Source organism: Alexandromys fortis, unplaced genomic scaffold, assembly GCF_014885135.2.
Source record: "Alexandromys fortis isolate MF-2015 unplaced genomic scaffold, M_Fortis_MF-2015_v1.1 scaffold_4, whole genome shotgun sequence".
NCBI classification, from domain to species: domain Eukaryota; kingdom Metazoa; phylum Chordata; class Mammalia; order Rodentia; family Cricetidae; genus Alexandromys; species Alexandromys fortis.
In genome coordinates this window covers 30,497,633-30,521,456 of record NW_026067944.1, presented here as the reverse complement: position 1 = coordinate 30,521,456, position 23,824 = coordinate 30,497,633, and the positions used below count along the sequence as shown (strand labels likewise).

The window sequence follows — 23,824 nt, the reverse complement described above, 5'->3', positions numbered from 1 at the left end:
TGAACTTACACAATTCTCTGTATTCTTTAAGACTCCCATGGCACCTCTAATAGGGTTAGTTCCCTTAAATCCAATTGTAATTTTCCACCCTCTCACTAGTAGATCTAACTGCTATAAGCATGTCTCATCTTTGATCTTCTGTGTACACTGGGAAGAGTTTGATCACATAGGACCAGAGAAAACAGCATATACTGACTCTCATCTCCTTAAAGTTTATGTCCCTGGTATATACAGATGCTTTTAAAAATAATGGAGAGACAGAGGGGGAAATGATGATTAAATGTTTGTGCTGGTTTGAATGAGAACGGGCTCATATGTCTGAATACTTGGTTCCCCAGTTTGAGGAACTGTTTGGAAAGGATTAGAAGGTGTGGCCTTGTTTTCAAAGGCCTCCAGTCATTCCCAGTTCCCTCTGTTTCCCGTTTATGGATCTGGACGAGAGATCTCAGCTGCAGCTCCAACAGCATGTTTGTCGAAGGGTTAGTCCCTCCTCTGAAAACGAGGTGCTGTTCCAACCACATTTCTCACCAGCTCATTTAATTTTGCAAACGTGCTTTTCTCAGTGATGTGAACTGATGATTAAATGTTAAGTATCGGTAAGACGACCGGAAACAGATGACAAAAGGGGCATGGAACCCCACTAGAGCTTCGCTGTATGACTCCTTCCCTTGAGACTCAAAAGACCACAAAGACGAGGTAAGTTTTTCGCCTCTGGAAACCGCTGCAGACTTTTCCCACAGAACACACCAATCCGATGCACAGGTGGGTAGGCCAAGGTGTTAAAGAAAGTCAGCGGGCTTTCCCCTGACGGTCCCGGACATCCTCTCAGTCTTTGGCTGCGAAAAGCTTGAGCAAGCAAGAAGGCCCTGAAAACTACAAGTCCCAGCAGGCGCCGCGGCAGTGAGACTCACTAGCGCTGTTCAGACCCTATGAATGAATGAATGAAATTGTCGCGAGGATTCTGGGAGAGAAACATGGCGGCTGCTGGGCTGTGGCGTAGGACGGGAAGGCTCCGTGAGATGGCGCAAGCCCGAGGAGCTTGGCCCCGGCTTTACAGCATGTCCCCTGCCTTCGCTGACGTGCTAAAGCTTCCGCAGAAACAGCTAACGAAAATTGTATACCCGCTGCGGGAACTGGCGCAGTACCTCGTCACGGACACCGGGCCAGGCCTCTTAGAACAGAGACTCTTCGACCCCAGCCTGGAGGACATCGCTAGGGCGGAGAGCGTTTTCGAGGCCACAGCCCGGAACCGCATCGACTACCTCAGCTCCGCCGTCCGCCTAGACCACGCCCCGAGCCTGCAGCAGCCGGAGGTGAGAGAGCTGGAGCTCGCCAGTGTTCAAGTCTTGTCACCCAACGTGAGAGACCGTAAGAATCAGAGAAACGGGAAACTCGGTATGGATGCACCACCTCTGTGTGCAGTGCACGTTGAGGACCGCAGTGAGCCGCACGGAATGTGGGTGCTGGTAATCGAACCCCGGTCCTCTGGAACAGCAGCCAGTGTTTTTTTTTTTGTTTGTTTGTTTTGTTTTGTTTTGTTTTTAATTTCATTATGTGTGTTTTGCATGCATGCATGTCTGTGCACCACATGCGTGTCTGTTGCCCTCAGAAGCCAGAAGAGGGCATCAGATCCTCCTGGAACTGGAGTTTCTGGCATTTGTGAGCAGCCATGTGAGCTGAGAATTGAATCTGAGTCCTCTAGCAGCAAATGCATTTAACTGCTGAGCCATCTCTCCAGCCCCGCAAATAGAACTTTTACAAATAAACCACTCTTCAGATCTCTAAGCTCTCCCTTCTCCTTTCTGCCCGTCATACTAGGTGTGTTTCATAGGCCGAAGCAATGTTGGAAAATCCTCCTTGATAAAGGCCTTGTTTTCGCTGGCCCCTGATGTAGAAGTCAGAGTCTCAAAAAAACCGGTATGCTGGATATCTCTTGAATTTACTAAAATGAAACTTAAGTATTGGAAGGTAAAGAGATCATAATTGCTAAATTCCTAGAGAAGAGATTTCTTTTAAACAAGTCATAAGGTAAGACATGCTTTTAGTGCCTGTGTATTTCCTGAAGGAAAGGAAGTATAACTGAACTGACCGTAGAGCTCTTGCCAATATCCTGAGGAAGGCATCCGGTGTCTAAATCTTCTCCACTTGCCCAGTTAAGTATTGTATTGCTGTTTTCCGTTTCCATACATAACAGTGAGCATCCAGTTCTACACTGGTTATAGGAAAAACGGGTTTCAAGTTGTTTTATCTTCTACAATCCTTTATACCTTCTCTATTCATACACTCGCATACATTCTTGCATATTGCTTGGTTGGCAACATCACCCCAGCTCCCTGGCACCCCTTTATACAAAGAGTCTGGGATATTAAGTTGGGGGCTTCACTCCCAGCCCCCTGGCATCCATTTTTGGAACGCTGGGCAGAAAACTCCATTCCTAGCTCCTTCCCCTGGGAGTTGCCTCAGTCCAAACTTCACCTCCGAGAAAGCCTGCCCAAGGGTAACCCCTCCCCAGGGAAGGTCAAGACCACTCCCACAGGCTGTTTAAACTGCCCCACCCTCCTCCAACCACCACCCTCCCCAGAATGAACACATGCTCTCCCCTTTTCCCTCCCTGGTGGTCCTTCTGGTCCCCCCCACCCCGTGTTTTCGGGGGGCCATCCAGGAGCACTGGCACCCATTCATTAAACCTGGGTAACTTTTAGTTTGGTCTGATTTGGACTGATTGGGATTATTTGTCGGCGGAGAGGTTTGTTGTCTGGAAAATACTTAACGCACATATACCAGCCGTGCTTGTTCTTTTACCCAGGGCCACCCTATGCTTGTTGTCGCAGATGCCCTGCCCTGCTCTGCTGGCATTCTGTCCTTTTCCCTTCCTTCTACCTCCTTCTCAATGCTGCAGACTCAGCTAGGGCCTAAAATAGCCTTTTCTCAACTCTCGCGCCGTTCTGCTAGCATTGGTGTCTGTATGACCCCTCGGTTTTACCAGCTGTAATGCTCACCGTTCCCTTTTCGTTAAGTTTAAGCCCTTTCATGATTCTTTCCTCTTCTTCTTCACCAAATAAGTCACCTAAGCTATGACATTTAGATGTGATGAAGTCCATTCCTGCGTAAGAGGACAATGGATAAGGGTATTTCTTTTCATTCTCTAATATACAATTCTAAAAACACTTTCTAACAGATGGACGAGTAAGTTAACCAGGAACATAATCATCATTCATTAAAAAAAAAAAAACAACAACAAAACAACAACTCTTTGGTCTAAATTGTTTGTCTTTCCTTTTCTGATTCCTGTTTCATGATCACAAAAGCATAAGGAGCCATATTTTATCTTTGCATGAATTTTAATCAGACTTTATTTTATAATTATGGTGTTGCACAGTCTTTTAAAAAAAAAATCTCTATGAGGACACTAAAACCCACATCCAAAACACCTTGGCTTAGGGAAACACTAGTCTGCAGGTAAGAAACATCTGGCTTTGGATATAAGAATCTGTGTGATGGGATAAACGTTTGATCAGCGCCCTGATCCTCTGTGTATATTGTTTACCAGAGAACTGACTAATGGCAGATATACAGCTTAAATCTGGATGACATAAATAGACAGCAAAATAAGATCGATTCTGAAATATTTTATCTATTTTTTATGGGAAATGTAAAGTTTTTAACCCAAAAATTTTATTTAAAAACAAATTGAAGAGATTTAATTATGATCTAATTATTGGTGGCCACTAATCACTTCTTCTCCCTTTGCTCAGAATATATACTTCAATTTCTAATTAATATTTGTTGAATGAATGGAATACATTTCTAGTTATGAAATAAAGGAAATATCTTAAGCCAGCTTTTTTTTTTCCCATTTACTTTATCAGGGGCACACAAAGAAAATGAATTTTTTCAAAGTTGGAAAATACTTTACATTGGTGGACATGCCAGGGTATGGCTATAGAGCCCCCGAAGACTTTGTTGACATGGTAGAGGCCTATCTAAAAGAACGAAAGAAGTAAGAAAATTCCTTTCTTACAGTAGTTCACATTTCATACCAAAGCATGTTTTTAAATCCAGGGAATTCTACACATGACAACTCCATAGCAAGTGACTTATTTGTAGGTGCTTTATCCTCGTATTACTCTACAATACAGTATTGAGGAGCAGAGTGTACACTGCCTGTTTAGCTTCTGCCTAGAGCTTAGAATCTTAACTTCCTTTATTTTCTCAGCTTGAAACTATAAAGAATATTCAACAGTAAGTTCATTTTTTAAAAAAGCAAAACTCTCAGCTGACTAATTTTGAAAATGAAAATCATTAGCTAATTAATTTAAATAACATTCAGTAAACTCTGTCTTAAGTAGCTCAATCACAAACTCTGAAAATGTTTACTTTTTGATTTCCATAAGTAATCAAGCAGTAATGTGTTTTAAGAACCACACAATCTAGAGGAAAATAATGTTAGGCTTCTGATACACACACACTCATATTCATTCATAGTAGGCAGTGGTGGTGTGTGCCTTAAATCCCCTCTGAGACAGAGGCATGCGGATCTGAGTTTGAGGCTAGCCTGGTCTACAAAGAGAGTTCCAGGATAGCCAGGGCTATACAATGAAAGCCTGTCTTGAAAAAAAAAAAAACAAAGAAAAGTATTCATTTATGGAAAAAATAAAAGGGCTGGGTATGTAGCTCAGTAATAGAGTACTTGCTTAACTTGCTAAAGGCTCTGTATTTGATCTCAGCATCACAAATAAAATGTGTGTGTGTGCATACACATATATATGGAAATTTGTTTTCTGTAGCTTTACATATAAAAGCTAAATTAAAAGTAAAATTAATTTTAATCAAAATTGGAAAATTAAAGTAACATTAAAAATTATAACAAATTTGATTTTTGTCTCTTTTTTCCACTAGACTTTTAAGGTCTTACAGGAGGGGGCTTATTTATCTTTCTCCCAAGACTCAGTCAGCTTGATATGTTCTTATTGAGATAAATTGATATTTAACAAATGTAGGTATTGAAAGTACAGTAAATTGCATTGAGTTCTGTTGGACTGCAGGATGAAGTTCCTAGGATGAGAGAGCCAGATGAATGGGTATGTCTTATTTTGCCGTTGATTTTCTTTCTATTCTTACAGCTTGAAGAGAACATTTTTGTTAGTGGATAGTGTTGTTGGAATTACAAAAGTAGACAATATTGCCATAGAGATGTGTGAAGAATTTGCATTGCCTTATGTGGTAAGTATTTCCTTAGAGTTGTGGTGCAATTAGAAATCACATTGGAATGCATGTGAATATGCACATATACTTGTTAGTAGTGAGCAGGTGTTTCCTCAGAAGATAGAGTGGCTGGGGAGATGGGTCCATGGGTAAGAATGCTTGCTACACAGAATGGACACGTAAGGTCTAGTCCTTAGCACCCACCTGAGAAACTGTGGTCACATACATTCCCGTAACCTTAGTGCTCTAGAAGTTGGAGACCAAAGGATCACATGATCCCTGGCTACCAGCCCAGCTCCAGATTCGGTGTGAGGCCCTCACACAAAGGAAACAGGCAAGGGTGATGAAATAGACACGGGTCCTTCTCTGGCCTGTGCGTACAGACACATGTACACACACAAAAAAAAAATCAAAAAAGTTATACACACAACATGTATATATCACATATATACAAAAAAAATTTAAAGTGCCTTTAAGTTCTGTAATACTTTCTTACTTTTCCCTTTCAGTTTTAAGTTTTTAAATTTATGTAGGGGGAGGGGAGAGATAGAGAACACATGTATGTACACACATACACATGCCTATATCACCTGTATGTGAATACCTATGAAGTCCAAAAGAGAGCAACACATTTCTCCAAAGCTGGAGACACGAGGTTGCCAGCTATCCACTGGGAGTGCTAGAAACTGAACTCAGGTCCTCTGAAAGAACAGCGTGTGCTTTTAACATATTGGACTTATACACGCTTTTAAATTTACAGTCAGAGTTTCTTAAACTGTTCACTTAGTGTTCTGAAATGCTTTTTATGGAAATACAAACGTTTGTCCAAAACATGTTACTAACTCTTGAACAGCATCTCACGGTATAGTACTTACAAAGGTTTAACTAAGACTGCAGCAGAAACTTAGACGATTCCAGCACACACAAATAGAATTTTTATGTTCTTAAAAAGATTTATTTTCTAGGATGGAGAGATGGCTTAGCATTTGGGAGCACTGCTGCTCTCCCAGGGTACCCACTTCTCAGCACCCACTTGACAGCTCATAACCATCTAACTCCAGTTCCAGGGGATCTGACACCCTCACACAGACACATGCATGAAATACATAAAATTGAAGATTTATTTTAGGAATATCTCACTAGGTTTTTTTTTACTAGCATAAAATTGACCTACACTAAAATGCAGATCAACTTTATATTACTTCCAGATTTTTAAAATTCCTTTTTAAAATATTTATTATGTATACAGTGTTATATATGCCTGCAGGCTGGAAGAGGGCATTAGATCTCATCTTGGATGGTTGTGAGCCACCATGTGGTTGCTGTGAGTTGAACTCAGGACCTTTAGAAGAGCAGCCAGTGCTCTTAACCTTTGAGCCATCTCTCCAGCCCTAAAATTCCTTTTTAAGAAAAGTAAATAACTCAATGATTATAATTTACTTTTCAGAAACCACTAAAGTGAAGCAGTGAATTTATTTGTGTGAATAAAGCCATGCAACTCGGCAGTCACTCTTTCTGTGTATTTTTGGAATACAAAAGTTCTTGGGATTTGCAGAAGTCCTATGAAGTATTAGGGTCACTCTTATAAAGCATCAAGGAACTGGTATAAAAATGACAGAATATTATCAAACTGGCTAGGAAGTAATTCCTGACTTAGTGTCATAGGTACCACTCTGTGCAGTCACATACTGAAGAGAGTATTATTTCTTCTTTGGAAAAAGATTAAGATTAGTAATAATCTAAGTAGCCAAGAAGGGGGGAAAGAACAAACAAAAAGATGACTTTAAATTTTAGCCAGGGAGAGTTATAGTTCAGTGCGATCACTTGCCTGGCATGGGTTAGCTTCAAGTAAGAGTATGTGTCTGGGTGTTTGATATTCCCTGGGAAAACCTGATAGATTGAAATTTCACCTTTTCCTTGATTTGTAATCACCCATGCTTTTACCTCTCTACTATTTGTAGTTTAATAAGTAACATTCTGGATTCACCAAGAGGACAACTGTAGTAGATATAGCCAACAAAGAACACAGTTTCTAATTTTTCCTTTGAAGTATTACATGTAAAACCAAACTTTTTGGTTCCAAAATTGTTACATATTGGCATCTTTATGTGGCTCAGTCAAGTTATAGTCATTTAACTATCTTAGACTATAAAATACATTGTAATCACATTAAACAGCTGATGTCAGTTATAAGTGTGGCTCTGGTTCTCTGATCTTTAAATAAAGTCCAAGGCATTATGGTCATGTCTAGTAAAGTATTAGGTAGCAAACACACAGTGCACACTATATGTGACATTTAACTCATCATCAGAGCAAATTATTTATGGCTTGTTTTTATTGTATAGATGAGAAAGTAGGTAGAGATTGAGAAATTTACATGAACCAACTCAACCTAAGTACTGAAAGTTTATAGTTAAAATGTATAAAAGCTATATTGATAAATTTTATTTCTATTACTTATTTTTCTATAGATGGTATTAACAAAAATTGACAAATCTTCCAAAGGCTATCTTTTAAAACAAGTACTTCAGATCCAGAAGTTTGTTAACACACAAACACAAGGCTGCTTTCCTCAGTTGTTTCCTATAAGGTAAGAGTCAGATTCTCTAATAACGTTGTGATCTAAAAGCCTTTACCAGGCGGATCTCTGTGAATTGGAGGCCAGCCTGGTCTACAGAGCGAGTTCCAGGACAGCCAGGACTGTTACTCAACCCCACCTCCCCCACCCCCAAATAAAAAACCTTTACTACGAAGTCAGTGTCCTTGATTGAGGTGCATCGGTTAGCTGTAGTTTTCAGTACTGTCTGTTAGTGTTTGATTTTTTTTTTCATGCTGACTCTTCCTCACAGATACTTCATTCTCTTTCTGCTTCACCTAGTTCAACCCTAGACCATGACAGAAGTGAAACCTTTCCTTTTCAAACCAGCTTTTACTTATTTATTTATCTGTCTATGGGGTGGGGGCACATGCATGCTGTGGTGTGCCTGTGGAGTCCGTTCTTCCCTGCCTGCCCCCTGTGGATCTGCCTTTTGAACTCACTTCCTGCCTGTCGAACACTTCCACCTGATGAGCCGTCTCTCCAGTGCCGTCTCCTTCATTTCAATGAACACTATTTATCTTAGAGTAAAAAACTCATTGGGGCTGCAGTAGATCAGTTTGCCTGAAAATGGACAGGAACATTTTTCTTCCAGGAAGACTATGTAGACCTGAGTTCAAGACCACCCTGGACTACATAGTAGGTCCCACTCCCTCAGAAAAATAATTAAAAATTTTAATATAAAATAGGTCTATATAAGCCGGGCGGTGGTGGCGCACGCCTTTCATCCCAGCACTCAGGAGGCAGAGGCAGGCGGATCTCTGTGAGTTCGAGGCTAGTCTGGTCTACAGAGCTAGTTCCAGGACAGGCTCCAAAGCCACAGATGAAATAGGTATTTATCTGAGCTGGTAAATTTTGGGGCACTATGATGTGGTTTCATGAAAAACTTCTGTTTTTAACTTGTACTGTGTATCTTGGGTACAGTAAGTAATGTGTACTGAGGCAGCTGGAGCATCAGTCTCTGGTTTTCTTGCCCTGACTTGTTTTTGGAAAGCACCAGGGATAGTTTGTGAGAAAATTAAAAACCAAAACCATATAGCAGTTAGATGTAGGTGTAACTCTCCCCTTAGCCGTTTGAGACCTATCAGTCTAGATCACACTGAAACTGCCGTTATGAGTGTGCCTTTCCGGATCCCCCTCCGTATTCCTACAAAATGCTCTCTGCATTCACCTACATTCAGATCTGTCCTGTTCCTTTATCCTCCTAGTGCAGTGGAAATCCTGGAGGTGTAGTAAACTAATTCCTCCAGAGCCCTCAGCACTGTCATAGAAAACTGCCATTTATTTAACTGTTTAGTAAGAAATAAAGCAGGGTTAAACTAGCAACATTTTCAACTTTTTCCATGTTGAAAAAATGTAAATTTTAGTTACTATAAGCTGTTTGTTTTAACAACATGATGTTACTAGGGAAAATTAATAATTTTGGGAGCTACATCAATGGAATTATTGAGCTCCAAAAAAGGGACTGATGAGACAGTAGCCCCACACTGCTATATAATATATGCCAAACCAGTCCGTCAGATTGTGGCTAAACACTAACTAAAGCTATGGGGAGACAGATAATGGGGGAGGGGTGCTGCACATACACACGCTGCCTTGATCTTCATACTGAGCATGCCTGTTCCACAGAGAAGGTACAATGAGAAATGGAGTTACAGAGAGGTATCTGCTGAAGCGGAAGGAGCATGTGCCTTAGGGACAGCTAGCCTTGGGTTTGTGTGACATATGTGGGTCTCTGGTAACCAGAGAGGCTGCTGGTTTTATTTGAGTCCATTTCCTCACTGGTAAACATCACTATCAGGAGCATGTAATGTGATTGATAGACACTTTACATAATTTCCCTTCTTGCCAGTCGTTAAGTGGCAGGGTTAGGCTTAAGAGCCATATTATTGGATTCATGGTGTTTTTTAAAGGAGTTTGCTTTTTTTAGACATGACGGATCTCTCTGCTGCCTGACCCTGTTGAGTGGGATTACTGCTGCCACTCACATTTACCACATGGGACCTGTAGAAAGTCACCCAGCACTCCTAATCTGTGGATTGAGACATGAGAGCCTCTTGTCCTGAAAGAAACTCGGCATTCACCCTAACACAGCAGTCATTCATAGGAATATACTCCCAGCTCTCCAAACCTGGTAGACTTGTGGTACTTGCCCACCTGCTTACTAGAGCTCCAGGCATATTTCGGATGGAGTAAATTAGTACTGTAAATGAGTCAGGGTTTCTTTCTTTTCTTCCTCTATTAGGACAGTGGTTCTCAACCTTCCTAATGCTGCAGCCCTTCGATAGTTTCTTGTTGTGGTGACCCCAACCAGAAAACCATTTCCATTGCTACTTCATAACTGTAATTTTGCTACTGTTGTGAATTATAATGTAAATATTTTTGGAGACAGAGGTTTGCCAAAGAGGTCGAGACCCACAGGTTGAGAACTATCTTAGGAGAAAGGTAAAGACACTTAGTCTGGAAATGTTTGGCTTTGAACCTATCGACAAAACTTAAGTGATAATTTTTATGCATGAATTCTGGCCCAACACAATAGAAAAGTATAGATGTGAGATGTCCGTATAGATTAATATTACAGGTGGCATATTTTATAAATGATATGGGGAGAATAGGTGAGTGGGTCCAGTCTAACTGCTTCTGTATTTTTGTGTAGTAGAATTCCCAGCATCTGAGAACTGACTCTGGGGACAGAACTGTGAGCTAACAGAAACACTGCATGTGAGTGCAGAGTGCCAGTCAGTGTGTGAACCATCAAATTGTATCTCCCTCTAAATTACATGATTAGTTCAGTTGTAAAAGCCATCACAAGGCTGTTTTAGGCACGGGAGTTTTAACCAGAAAATCCAAAACACTGTAGGTACTAAGAGAACGGGCAGCCCTACAGGAGATAGCAGCTTTATAAAACCAGAGGATCTTCAGGCCTGAGATCACAGCTGTCCACTTCTGCGTGGGTGGAGACAGACACAAAAGTCAGTGTGTGGTGATGATTACTTTTTACCTTAAATATACTTCAAGGTGTTTGCATTTTCATCACAGAAAGACTAAATTCTGTCAAGACTTACTCAGGAGAACAGAAAGTAAAATGGAAGGTGTGACAAAATGTTTAGACTCCTGAAAAGATGGAGCAGATGTTGTTGATCCTCAGAAGAGTTGCGTGAATCTATTTCAGATACGGCAGAATACTGTGTAAAACTAACAAAAGAGAAGGAAGATGGGGCAGACTAAAAGGCATTGCCCTCCTACATGGCATTATAAGACTTTGTTTAAAACAAGTTTGTATAACAAGAATTCAGTTCTGTTACCTCTGAGCAACGGGGGAAATTAAGCTTTCTTTTCTTTTCACAGTGCAGTGACCTATTCTGGAGTGCATCTGTTGAAATGCTTTATAGCAGACATAACAGGAAATCTCAAGTAAATGCTCCCAGGGTTGATAAAGGTTCAACGTTCTTCGTGTCAACTGGAGTTAAACACCTAGAAGAATTCCAGTATTGTTTTAAATACTGTGCATCTCAACCTGCAGGAGAATCAATTCAACTTTAAAACCTGCATCATCCTGAGTGAAAACGAATTTGTTGGGGGTGAGGGTTATAATTAAATCATATTGTTCATTAGGACAGATGCTAGCTGTCTTCTATTTTAACAAACTGACAAGTCCAAGAGCATACAGCAGTATATGAAGTGAGACTGTTGCCACTATGTAGAGAGGTTTGCTATATTATTCGTCTTATAAAAGAAATGTCTACCACCTTTAATGCTGTGAATGTGAACTAGGTAAGGTGGGGTGCCTTTCTGTAAAGCGTGCCTAGGTAAGTAGAAAAGTAAATGGCTGTATGTATGCTTATAATTCTTTTAGTCATTATTTGAATATAAAAAAAACTGTCAAAATTTGTCCAGCCATGGAAAAACCAGTCACGTGGGAGTAGAATCATTCACTACCCTTTGGGCGAACACAGGATTGATAATCAGAATCCAGGATTCAGATTCCTATTGTCTGTTATTACTTGCTCCTTGGGGATATCACCTGATGTCTCCTCACCTTGTTGATAGCTGTCAGCACCTTAGTTATGAAGGCTAACAAGTTATATTGATGGCAGCTGTATATTTGCAAGTCATAATCAACCAAAGCACACAGCAAACCTCATAGGCTTTTATCACGAAAACATCCCGCCTTGAAGGAAGTAGCAGAGATCACAGGACCTAGTTTTAAGTGAATTTGCAAGTCAGTGGGATCATTGCACCATAGATTTAAAACAGGCAGACTGGCTTTGAGCTGCAGCTTACTGGAGCAAAATTTTTATGAAGGCATCAACTCTTCATGAAGTGTCTTAGTATTCCAAAGTGAGATTGCTGCCAGAGGGTATAGCTGTGGTAAAGCCGTACAACTTTGTGGCTTTTAAAAACTCAATAGGAAAAATTTCAGCTGTTTTATAATTGATAAAGTTAGTCTATTTTATCCTAACTAACAGTATTTGAAGCCAAAAATAATTTTTTAAATTTTTTTCACAAAGCAAACATAGGTGTTAAAAGAATTACATTCAAAGGCTTCCTTCTGCCAGGAGCAGGGCTCTGTCAAAGCTGTAGCATTCTTGTGAGGTGATGAAGCGAACAGGAGTGCTGAAGAAGGAAGGCTTGCCCCGCATGCCTGGCCACCACAGACACTGGTACTTGGTGTAGAAGGACTTTGTGAGCAGCCTCGAGACATGGATTTCTGGATCAAGAGGATGTAGTTCAGTGGTAAAGCCATGGCCTAGCAGATATGGGGCACTAGGTTCCATTCCCACCAAAACAAACAAAACCTTGGGCTTTCTTTGACCAGAGGATGAAGCAGGTATATTCCTCTTCCTAGTTGCACGTACCCAAGTGCCAAGCAGTTCCTGTAGCTTGTCTAAACCCAGAGGTTCACACACACATACACACAAAGCTACATACTTCTCTTAAGTCACCCTTTCTGGCCTGGAGGAGTTGAAGGCCAGCAGATTTCCCATGACCATCATGTCTGGAGCAGTTGTACTGATATGTACAAAGTCAGGTGATAGCACTGATACCAGGTTGCAAGTTTATGATGGGCCTTATTCCTGGCATACACTCACCTACTTTTTTGCATCCCTTAGAAACAAAAAAAAAAAAAAATTCCAAAAGCCTTGTAACATATCCTCTTAAGAGTTACAGTGACAAAATGAAGATTAAATAATAGTTTTTCCATTTGAGTAATGGCAAATATTTTGATAATTCATTTTAGTAACAGCATATACTGCATATACACATTGTTATTCAAGAGAAGAACCTGGACAGTTGAGATGGTCCGGTGGATAGACACACATGCTGCTAAGCCTGACACTGAATTCAACCTGGGACCTGCAGATCAACTCCCACCAGTCATCCTCTGATATCCACACACGTGTACACACACACATACAAACTGTAAAGACTTTTTAAAAGGAGTGGGGCCAGTGAGGTCAAGTGAACCTTTATGGTGCTTCCTTACTACTCTCCAACCTTGTTCCCTGTTTACCCTCAGATACGAAAGATTTTGTGAACCTTACCTCTCTAGTAAATCATAAGCATTTACTTTTCAGACACCTACTTGCTTCAGTCAAGAAGGTATTATTCAGGGACAGACTATTATGGACTTTTCATCATAGTTCACACCCTGCAGAGTCAACGCCAAGTAAACACTGATTAGCTGACACAGAGCTGCTGTAACTTTATTGGACTGCTTGCGCTCCTGTGGAATGCTGCACAGAAGAAGCTCCTGGCCCAAGCAGTGTTCCACTTAAAACAGCAGAACACCAAACCAGCTTGTCAACTGCTCAGAAGTTTCATACATGCACATCTAAACTCCCATCAAAGCAAAAATATCATCAATGTCATCTGCCTCTTTAGCAGTTTCTGGCACACTGTATGTGTGTGTTTGTCTCTCTGTCCACAGACCGGTTTCATTTCCACTGCCTGCTGTGACATTCCCATGGATTCCCATCTCCTTTGTTTTTAGAACAGGCTTTGAAAGTCTTCTCAAGACCTCCTTTTTGTTAGGACAGACATCTGTCCTCTGAACTGTTCCACCTGAACGGCTCCACTTAGCACTGGTGTCCCTAGTTTTCTTTAGAGTCCCTTCAGGGACCTTCTGAGTTTCCTTTAAAAGACTTGACTGCAACTTTCTCTGCGGTTTCCTTTGTCTCGATAAAACTTTATGCTTTGATCTTCTTTGTCTAGGAGGACACTTTGAAGTGCTGGTAATGGAGCCTCGAAGAAGGCACTTACAAAGAGATGTTTTCATGCACTGTAGCTTCTTTGGCAAACTAAAGGACAGAAGAGAAAAATCTCAACTTATTATGATGCTAAAAAGCTCTCAAGCACCAATTTCCAACACAAAAGTACACAATTTGTTATAAGTCCTAGGCCTGTATGCACATATAACCTCAAACACACAAAATAAGGAAATGGGAGTTCCAACCTAAGAACGTTTTTCAGAGCCTGATTCCCGCTCAGGATGCAGGCAAATATGTCTCCATTTTGCCCATAACTACCCAGCAAGGTCACAGATGGTGAGACACCTCCATGCTTGAGAGCCATGGCCTTTCCCTCATGCTGATAAATCTGTTCCCAAGGTAAACATGTGGAAATTGTAAAATATCACAAATAGAAATCTCTGCAGTATGTCATAATCCATTTCTAGCTAAGTTCATGTTGTAGCAGGAAATGAAGAGAGGAAAGGTTGGGGGGCTTCTGGTGAAGACAGCGTGACAGCAGCTGCGAGACATCCTAAGTGTGAGCTGCACTGTACCCCCTTCACGTCTGCAGCAGAACTCAGCTGATGAGTCCAGGCGTTTGCTTCACTACCTGATGGCTGATGCTGGCCTTGGTAAACCGCCTCACTGTTAGTAAAGGTTTACAGAGCCCATGTGCCTTACCCAAATCCCTTCATTCTCATCATTTGCAGAAACTCTGTGTAATAAGCAATTCGTGACTCATTTCCCAGCCATGACTATAAGCCTTGACTTTTCCTGTGTAAAAAGTGGGTGCATCTCTCAGGTGAAACGCAAACAAGAATCAGAGGAACTGAACTGAGTTCTACATCTCCAGTTGCAATTCCTTGAGCAGTACCATCTCTTTATGAATAAAATGGGATAATGCCTACCTTCAGAGTGCTGTGGACATTAAATGTTTTACAAATTGTACTACAGAAAAAATGATGTATTTAATGAAACAGCAATAGGACAATATGATTTCTATATTTTGAAAAGTAGAGACTAATAGTTTAACCAATAAAACCGAGTTTGTTACCCCTCTCGCTAACTGTTCATCATTATTAACTGTTCCCTTACTATTCTAACCTGTTTTTCGAGTGTAAGAACCATGATAAATTTAATGCATCAATATGTAAGCACCCAGCTGCTATAAACATCAAATCTGACCCTAATCCTTGCAGCCTGTGGGTCTCATAGGCAGAAGCACTCAGTTCCCTGACGTCCTCACCCAGCTGTGCTGACGCTGTCTACTGAAGGGCTGGCTACCTCCCACTGGACATGAGCTCCTAAGACTGTTGCCGTTGGCTTTGAGGCCACAGGTAATCTTAATGCTTTCGGACATGAAGCAGTGGGAATGATGAGGTAAGTGTCCAGTGAACACTTACCCCTGACACAACTGCCCAGATGCCAAGAGCAACGCATGCAACTGTGCTTTGAGTAGGTCTTATTTTAGCATCCAGAGGGCTGCTAGACATCCCGTTTTATACGAAGGAGGTAATGCACTTATGTACACTTTCTTACTAAAAAGAGAAATGAATTTTCTAGCATGATCACCTATAGCCTTGAGCTTCCACGTGTCTCAGCCTGTTGCTCTTCAGAAGTTTGCTGCCCAGATAGGCAGCCTGAGCCTTGAGCTTTCTGCTCCGGCACCACACTACTGCGGTTTGGATTTCTTCAGAAAGCTGGGCGAAAGTCTTGGTCACTCGGATTCTTTGCACAATACTGTTAGCCCAGGGAGCTCTTCTCAGTTTCTGAGAGGACAGCTTGCTTGTCTTAAATTTGGATTGAGAACACTTAAACTCAGGGCTGGTTTCCTGAAACATAAAAAGGTGAGAAAGATAAAGTAAAAATGGTACTGACTTGAAAATAAAGAACAAAAATTTTGGGAAGCTGATTTATTTTAAAAAAAAATATTCCCAATAATTACATTTTTTTCTTTTCCTTTTTTTTTTTTTTTTTTGGCAAGGAAGTAAACTCTAAATGTATTGACCTGTCCTTTTTACCCATTATCCTAACAACACTACTTTCTACCTTTCTACCAAGGCAGGTCCTTTTTTTTTTTTTTTTTTTGGCAAGGAAGTAAACTCTAAATGTATTGACCTGTCCTTTTTACCCATTATCCTAACAACACTACTTTCTACCTTTCTACCAAGGCAGGTCCTATCTGCCTTTTAATTAAAAGTACAGAGAAAACCCAAAATAAAGCTGGGTGGTAGTAGTGCAGAAGCAGAGGAAGAGGCAGGCAGATCTCTGTGAGTTTGAGGCCAGCCTGGTCTACAGAGCGAGTTCCAGGACAGCCAGGACTACACAAGAGAAACCCTGTCTCAAAAAAACTAAAAGTAAAAATAAAACCCAAGATACTCTCATATGCATGTAACATACACAGTGAAACTCTGATTAAACAGTAGTCAATGCTAATGATGAGGGGAATCACAAGTCTTTCACAGTGACATCACTGAACTACCTTGTTCGTTTATTGGTTTGGGAGGTTTTATGTTTTGGCTTTATTTCTTTTACTGAAGACTGAACACAAGACCTTGTGCGTACCTGGCAAGTAGCCCTTATCTCCAGTCCTTTTAATTTTTTTTTTAACTCTGACACAGCTTCAACAAGTTACCCACGCTGATTTGAACTCACTCTAGTTCACAGAGGCTTTGAACTTGCCATCCTCCTTCCTCGGCCTCCCAGGTATCAGGGAAAACAGACCTGTGCCAGCAGGACTGACTTGGACTACACTTGTTTTCACTTGTTTCTATTCCCTCAGGACCAATCCTCAATACAGGTCATAAACATAACTGAAAACACGGCTGGGGGCCTCAGCAAGCGCCCAGCATGGTAGACCTGTCTGTCAGTGAGTGCACAGGATAAATGATTAAGAGTGCAGCTCTCCTAAACTTGCACCATTTTTAACACAGCATCTTTATTCCTTCAGTCTCTTCTATAGCAAGTCAAGTTTGGATTTACTAGCTTTTTCTACTTTAGGAAAATTATATACCACCTACCAAGTCTACCTATCTTCCAACCAAAGCTAACTTTCTTTTCAAATTTGTGGTGCTACACATCTTTAATCCCAGCACTCAAGAAACAGAGGCAGGTAGGTCTCTATGAGATCAGGCCAGTCTGCAGAATCAGACCCTGTCAAATAAATAATAAATCCCCACACTCAACAGAAGCCTAAATAACTATGAAATTAAAGACCCTTGAGTATTGTTTTGTGATCAACAATTTGCTCTAAAAACAAGCTGAGCTATGGATGCCAATTATAATATTCTGCGATTCCTCTTGAATAAGGGAAATGCTACCCAACCAGATCACCTGTAAGCTGGCTCTCAGGCTGCAGACGTGGGAAGGCTCACAGACACCACAGTTCTTAAGACCAAAATTCAGATATTCTCCCTTAGACTGCTGCACTATGCAATCACATGGCCTGCATTCAAACCTGATCTCTGTCACTTCACTATGTGGCCTGAATAACTTTTGAAACAGTCTATGCCTCAGTGTCCTCCTCTGAAATATGAAAGCAGTAATGGAAGCGCCTACCTCATTCAGCTCTTCTGAGGATAATGGGAGCTGATACACATAAAGATAAAAATGCAAACTGCCACCTGTGTTAAAAAGTGCAATAAAGAACTATGGGTTCAAGGCTGGAGAGATGGCTCATCGATTAGGGGCACTGGCTGCTCTTTGAGAGGTCCTGAGTTCAACATGGTTCACAACCATCTAGAGTGGGATCTGATGCACTTAGAAATGATTAAGAGTTCTTAAATAAAATGGAGGAACTAACTCAAAGAGGAAACCAGACCAAGGGTAAAAGTCAAGCAGCTGCTGAGTGAAGGGTGACACCAACGCACTTATCAGACAATTTTCCGAAATTAATAAAAGCTATCAAGTTAAAGCTCGAACCCCCAAAGATGGCTGGTACCTTATGACAGATGAGGAAGAAGACAAAATGATGCTCCCCACACTCGAGAGTCCACGTAACGTTTTACAAGTACTGAAGCCCGAAGTTAGGAGGAGCGTGGAGAGGAGAGGGGAGGTATAGCAAGATCAGCGAACTTAGAGATCACATAGCTAATATAGAGTGGGGTCAAGGTTCCAGCAACTACAAAATCCATGCTCTTAAACTGTTCACCATCTGTACTTCAGATGGACCATATGGTTACTCTAAAATTCTAGAGAAATGCCTACAAAAGCCCTTCTGAACACATCTACTAGCTGGAGTAACCAGGTCCATTAAAAATCCTGTCTTGTTCATTCAGAAGCTCACACTGAGAACTAAGAGCACAACCAAGCTTACTAGAGGAAAGCCCAGCTCCCTCTTTAGTGAGTAGTTTCCTGTAAACTTGGCAGAAATGAAAAGCTGTGTTGGGTAAACCAGACAGACCTGAGCAGCCTTGTTTCGCAGCCTCGTGCAGAAAGCCCGCACATCAAATCCTGATGGTTTTTCTATGGAATTAAAAAAAAAAAAAAAGAAAAATTCAGTTATATGACTTTCAAATTGCCAACAAATTCTTAACTTCATGACATTTCCTGCCAAGTTACTGCAAAGAAACAAAGAGAATAAAACAAAGGCCCAAGAAGGACCTAGAAGCAAAGCTTTGAAATGGGTAACATTCTCACCTCCCTAAATATAACCAGTGACTTAGGAAGTGAGATCCTGAATTTCTTTCTACATAATATGTGACTGTATCATGCTTTCAAAGGCTTACTTTAAAAGTATGTCTTAAAGAATAAAACATAAAACTTTAAGAAGAAATGAAAAAGAGTATGTGCTTATCCAAGCAACTCACCGTTTTTGGTCTTTTTACTCATTCTCACTGGCTGTCCCAGGTCCACACCACTCTGCAGACTGCTCTTCATTGGTTCAGATGATTTGGAAATTCTATCTAGAGTGTCTTCATTGCTCTTTGGTAGCTGTTCTTTCACTAAAAACAGTTTATTTAGCAACTTAGTTACTCCTTTAGTGGCAAAAGCTGCAGGCGTTTTTTCCTTAAAGAGTTCAATGTAAGGTGGCCCTAGAAAGTCAGTAACATCAGAGGGAAAGGAAAAATCTTTGAAGTAAGGCATGGGCTGAATCCTGGAGACCTCCTGAAGCAATCCAAGCAGCGGCTCATATAAGGAAATCAGCCTCCTTAGAAGCTCCTTATGAAGAACCCTAGAAAGACAGAAGCTCATGAATTAGCTATAATGTCGTTTGCAGATATGCAGAAAACACAAAATTCAAAACTGAAAATAAAGAGTCATCTAGCTCTGCCACTACAGATTAAACAAAAGCAAACAAAATGCCTATGGTATGTATTTGAAAATTGCCATTTTAATCCACCCCAAACACAAAAATCCAAGTATTAAATGCTACATGAAAAGAACTTCCTAGAGACGTGTTAAAGTGTACACATAAAAATCCTATGGGTATTTTATCGAGATGAGATTTCAGGGGCATTTCAAGTTCCTCACACTTTTGTGGTTTGGGATTTCTAAGCATAAACCATTATTTTAATCAGTAAAATGTAAATCCCTTTTCATTTCAGAAAACAATGAAAGTTAAACATTTTAAAATAATATGATTAACAAGCCCAGCTTGGTGGTACACACCTATAACACTTGGGAAGCTAAGGTAAGAGAATCATGAATTCAGAGCTACCCTGGGCTACACAGTAAGAACCTCTCTTAATTTTTTAATTAACAAAGTAACATTAGTAATTCAAATGCTGTTACTTCTGATTAAAAGTAAGCAGAATAAAAAGATGATAAAAAAAGAGATATCTGGATTAAGACATCAAAGCAAAGGTTTATGTTTGAAGATAGACTCTTCTAGAAGTTTGTTTTCGTTGTTGTTTTGATAGTTTTGCTATGTTCAAGTAATAGCTAATAATCCAACTCTGTATCCATCAAACCTTTTTATGCTGCACAAACACACACAAGCAAATGTCTGGTGGGGGCTGGAAAGATTACTCAGGAGTTAGTCACGAACACTAGCTGCTCTTCAGAGGTCCTGAGTTCAATTCCCAGCAATTACATGGCAGCTCACAAACATCTGATGCCCTCTTCTGGTATAAAGGCATACATTTAGAAGAGCACACACACACACACACACACACACACACACACATATATAACACAAAGAAATCTTTTTTTAAAAAAGCTCTTAAAGAAAGGAAAATGCCTTTTTTAGTGGGTGAGTATTACTAGTGCTATTTCCATCAACCAAATACACATCAGAAGCAGTGTGTGCTGGCAGCAGGAAAGTCCAGAGCACAGTAGGAAGGCCAAATTCTATTTCTAATTGCTATTAAAATTAGAAAACAGTTGTCAAAAAGAATCAAGATATAACCACCCCAGGAACAGCAGCTTTTTCAAAAGCCTACTAGAAAGCCACTTCTGCCCACCATTATTATCATTACCATCATCATCATCATCATCATCATCATCATCATCATCATCATCACTATACTGTTATTATAGGTCCTAGGAGTTCACTTTCTGAGCTACTCAGTATCAGGCTGGTTGTATGGTTTCAGAGGTCCACTCCTCCAGCATAACCACCAGCACTCAGCTTACAATCTGCACAGGAAGACAGGGATGACATTCTGTCTTCCTTCAGATCCCAGGGACAACAGCAAAACGTAACTGTGTGGACACTAATAAGAAACAGGCCAGGCAGAGATGAACACAAACCTAGAAATGTGAACGTACCATAACCTGCTCACCAGCCCGATCATCACAAGGTTCAGAATAATGAATTCCTGCAGTCCTAAGTGCTTCACAGTCAACCTGAGAATCACAAAACCAAAGGGAGATGTGTGAGTTAAATTATGAAAAAAATACACTGGCAGTAAGAAGACCTTAAAGGTATCGATGCCCTAGCATGGCAATAAAGGCATAGTACACTAAAAACAGAGCAGTGTCCTTTCTGCTCAAGCTCCTAGGACTACAGTGAGTGTCTGCGGGTAAGAATTTCTAACAGCCACTCTCTTAGAACGCATGCTAGGTAGAGATATGGAGCCTCTGGCACCGGCCACACCAGCAATTGCTGGAAGAGGAGCCAAAAGGCAAAGCTCTAAGAACTCCCACAGGTTACCCCACCATATAGCACAGCTTTGGAAGGGAAGCTAAACAGACCCAAACAGCCCCACTGCAAAGGTGTTCCCGTAACCACAGATACCGGAATGCCTTGCAGCAGCAGTCCAACAAGCGCAGTAACAACTTGCAGCCTCCCAAAACCTTCATCAGCACCACCTCCACCACCGGCTGGCTTGGGACGACACAGTTTTTGGTGGCTCCAGACTGAGTTTCACTTGACATAAACAGAAAAGGACATGAGTTTCATTTTTAAACACAACATCTCTACAGCAGTATTCAAGTGAAGACTTGCTTTTGGCTCAGCCTGAAGTGGCTATGCCCACAAGCAACCCACTCATCTTTCACTGTGAGCCACATTTCAGGGTCCCACCAGTCCCTCCCGTCAATCAACAGGTGCCCCTCATTAAAACACAACATTTATATCTTGGCATAGTTGATTCTATCTCAACACCAAGCAGGGAGTAGCAAAGGCATCCTGAGAGAGCAATGGGCCACCTACTTGGCAGACAACAACTGTGACAGGTCTTCAATTGAGCCCTCCAAGTGCATGGTTTTCAAACGCTTTAAGCACTGCTCCACCTGAAGGAGGAATCAGCTCACATTAGCATGTGTGTAATACAGCAGTGTTACAGACGTGACCAAGGGCGTGAGGAGAGCAAATGCTCACAGTTATGGAAACACACCACAGAAGGCCTTCTCATTTAAGATAAGGAAACCCAAATCCCAAAGCAACTGCTTCTGCTTATGAAAATGGACTTTAGCCAACCCAACAAATTTCTCAATTTAAGAAATTACTATGTGCCAAATACCCGATGCTATGAAGGGACCAAAATGAACAGAAGTCCAATATTATAACTTGTTGAGGGGGTGTATTCACAACAGAGAACCTAGTAAAACAAGATAGCAAATTCTCTACTCAGTTTCAACAGTCTGTAAACACCAGAAATGGAGAAAATTGACTCACCCATATAACAACTCCATACTGAAGACCTAACTACACTCAAGGTATGTTAGGACATAACACTGTATATGATACATCCGAATTTTGAGAGCTTTGTGAGAAAAATAAATAAATACTGGAAAGCCATCTCTGGCCTGCAGTGGGCAGCACGCTGAGCTTTGAAAAGTACATGCGGAATTAGTAAAGAGGGTCTGTGAACGGCACATACAGAGCCCGGCTTCAGTAGCTCTGCCATGGAGTCAAGAAGCTGAAGGTCACAATACTTTAATTTCCAAAACTTTCAGGAAACCACTTTACACCACAATTTGCCATAAACCCACTCACACACACCGACAGACTGCTCATATTATGACCCCACAAGAAGCAAACCACAACACTAAACCACAACTGTTTTCATTTTTAAGATTTTTGGGTTTAAATTAGTTTACTTTTGAACCAGGCCAAGACACTGTTAAAGGCAGCGCATGGTGAAAATTAAATTGGAAAGAATCAAAATGAACTTTTTGTTTGAGTTTTTTGTTTTGTTTTGTGTTTTTGTTGTTGTTGTTGTTGTTGTTTTGTTTTCTTTCTTTTAGACAGGGTCTTTCTCCATAGCCCTGGCTCTCCTGAAACTCACTACATAGACCAGGCAGGCTTCAAACTAATAGAGATCCACCAGTCTCTGTCTCCCAAGTGCTGAGATTAAAGCTGAACACCAGTTTTGAATGCACTTCTTGATCATAAATTACCTTTTGAAACTATTTTGGAAAAATAAAAGGTCAAAATACCCAACGTGTAATTGTCTTATATACTTACAAATCAATTCCCCTCACCTGTCGGAGAGCCAAATGCTGCTTGTGGCGGCTCAGTCTGTTATGATTGCTGTAGAGGACGGAGCATAACACATCGACTTCCACATCTAAAGTCTGGCTCTTCAGTGACTTTGTGACGAGATGGCATCCTTTAAGGACAGCTGCAGTGCAAAGGTCTAAAGAAACAGTTAAAACAAGACTCGGTATGCATTTCTACATCTACTGTACCATAGGAGAAATAAGCTGGAAAAAACACTCCGCCTTGTTGTCTTAAAGACATCAGAACACAAATCAGCCTATAAAGGTATAAAGGAGTCTAAGAATGTAAGAAATACAGAGTGGTGTCGGGTAGAAGTATGTAAGAAATAGAGTGGTGTCGGGTGATCAATAAGAGAATGTATTTTACACATGAATGTGTGTGTGTCATTACGTCCCTCTTTGAGTGTGAGTGCTATGACCACAGTCATCATATGTGTTGACCACTTACACCCCAAACACACAAAAGCTGGGCACATGCTGCATCTGCCTCTAAACCCTCACTCTACTCTGCAGGTAAGCAAGACAGAGTGAATAAAGTCACAGCCTTCAAAGCCAAAAAGGAACTGTATCTGGAGACCACCTTGTGATGAGAATATATAACACACACAGCCCTCTACCCATGCGTGCCCCATGTGCATTCAGCCAACCTCACACTGAATACAGTACCCCCCAAATTCCATCTGAAATGTATTTCAATAGCAGTCACACTGTACACAATATCAAAAACCACCTAGAGATAGATTAATGGATACGGAAAGGTGTGTGGGTCATACTGCAAAATACTGCCTACCATGTTAGAAGACTTGAACATTTGCACATTTTTATATAGGATTCCTGGAACCAATGCCCCAAGGATAGCAATGGGAAACTACATTCAGAAAAAAAAAAAAAAAAAAAAAAA

General features: G+C 40.9%; 2 protein-coding genes across 2 annotated transcripts; one reads left to right on the top strand and one right to left on the bottom strand.

Moving 5' to 3' along the window:
* The first annotated feature begins 852 nt into the window (after window positions 1-852).
* Gtpbp8 (GTP binding protein 8) lies at window positions 853-13,334 on the top strand. Its single transcript, XM_050148940.1, has 6 exons — window positions 853-1,313; window positions 1,819-1,917; window positions 3,870-4,000; window positions 5,124-5,223; window positions 7,677-7,795; window positions 11,150-13,334. The coding sequence occupies exons 1-6, from the start codon at window positions 942-944 to the stop codon at window positions 11,217-11,219; spliced, it is 891 nt and encodes a 296-aa protein (XP_050004897.1). The 5' UTR covers window positions 853-941; the 3' UTR covers window positions 11,220-13,334.
* A 149-nt stretch (window positions 13,335-13,483) lies between these two features.
* Window positions 13,484-23,211, bottom strand: Nepro (nucleolus and neural progenitor protein). The gene is made up of 8 exons (XM_050148939.1): window positions 22,906-23,211; window positions 21,632-21,711; window positions 21,215-21,346; window positions 20,746-20,823; window positions 18,843-19,207; window positions 18,437-18,498; window positions 15,607-15,866; window positions 13,484-14,103 (listed from the first exon to the last, which is right to left on the bottom strand). The coding sequence occupies exons 2-8, from the start codon at window positions 21,679-21,681 to the stop codon at window positions 13,638-13,640; spliced, it is 1,413 nt and encodes a 470-aa protein (XP_050004896.1). The 5' UTR covers window positions 21,682-21,711; window positions 22,906-23,211; the 3' UTR covers window positions 13,484-13,637.
* Between the last annotated feature and the right edge of the window lie 613 nt (window positions 23,212-23,824).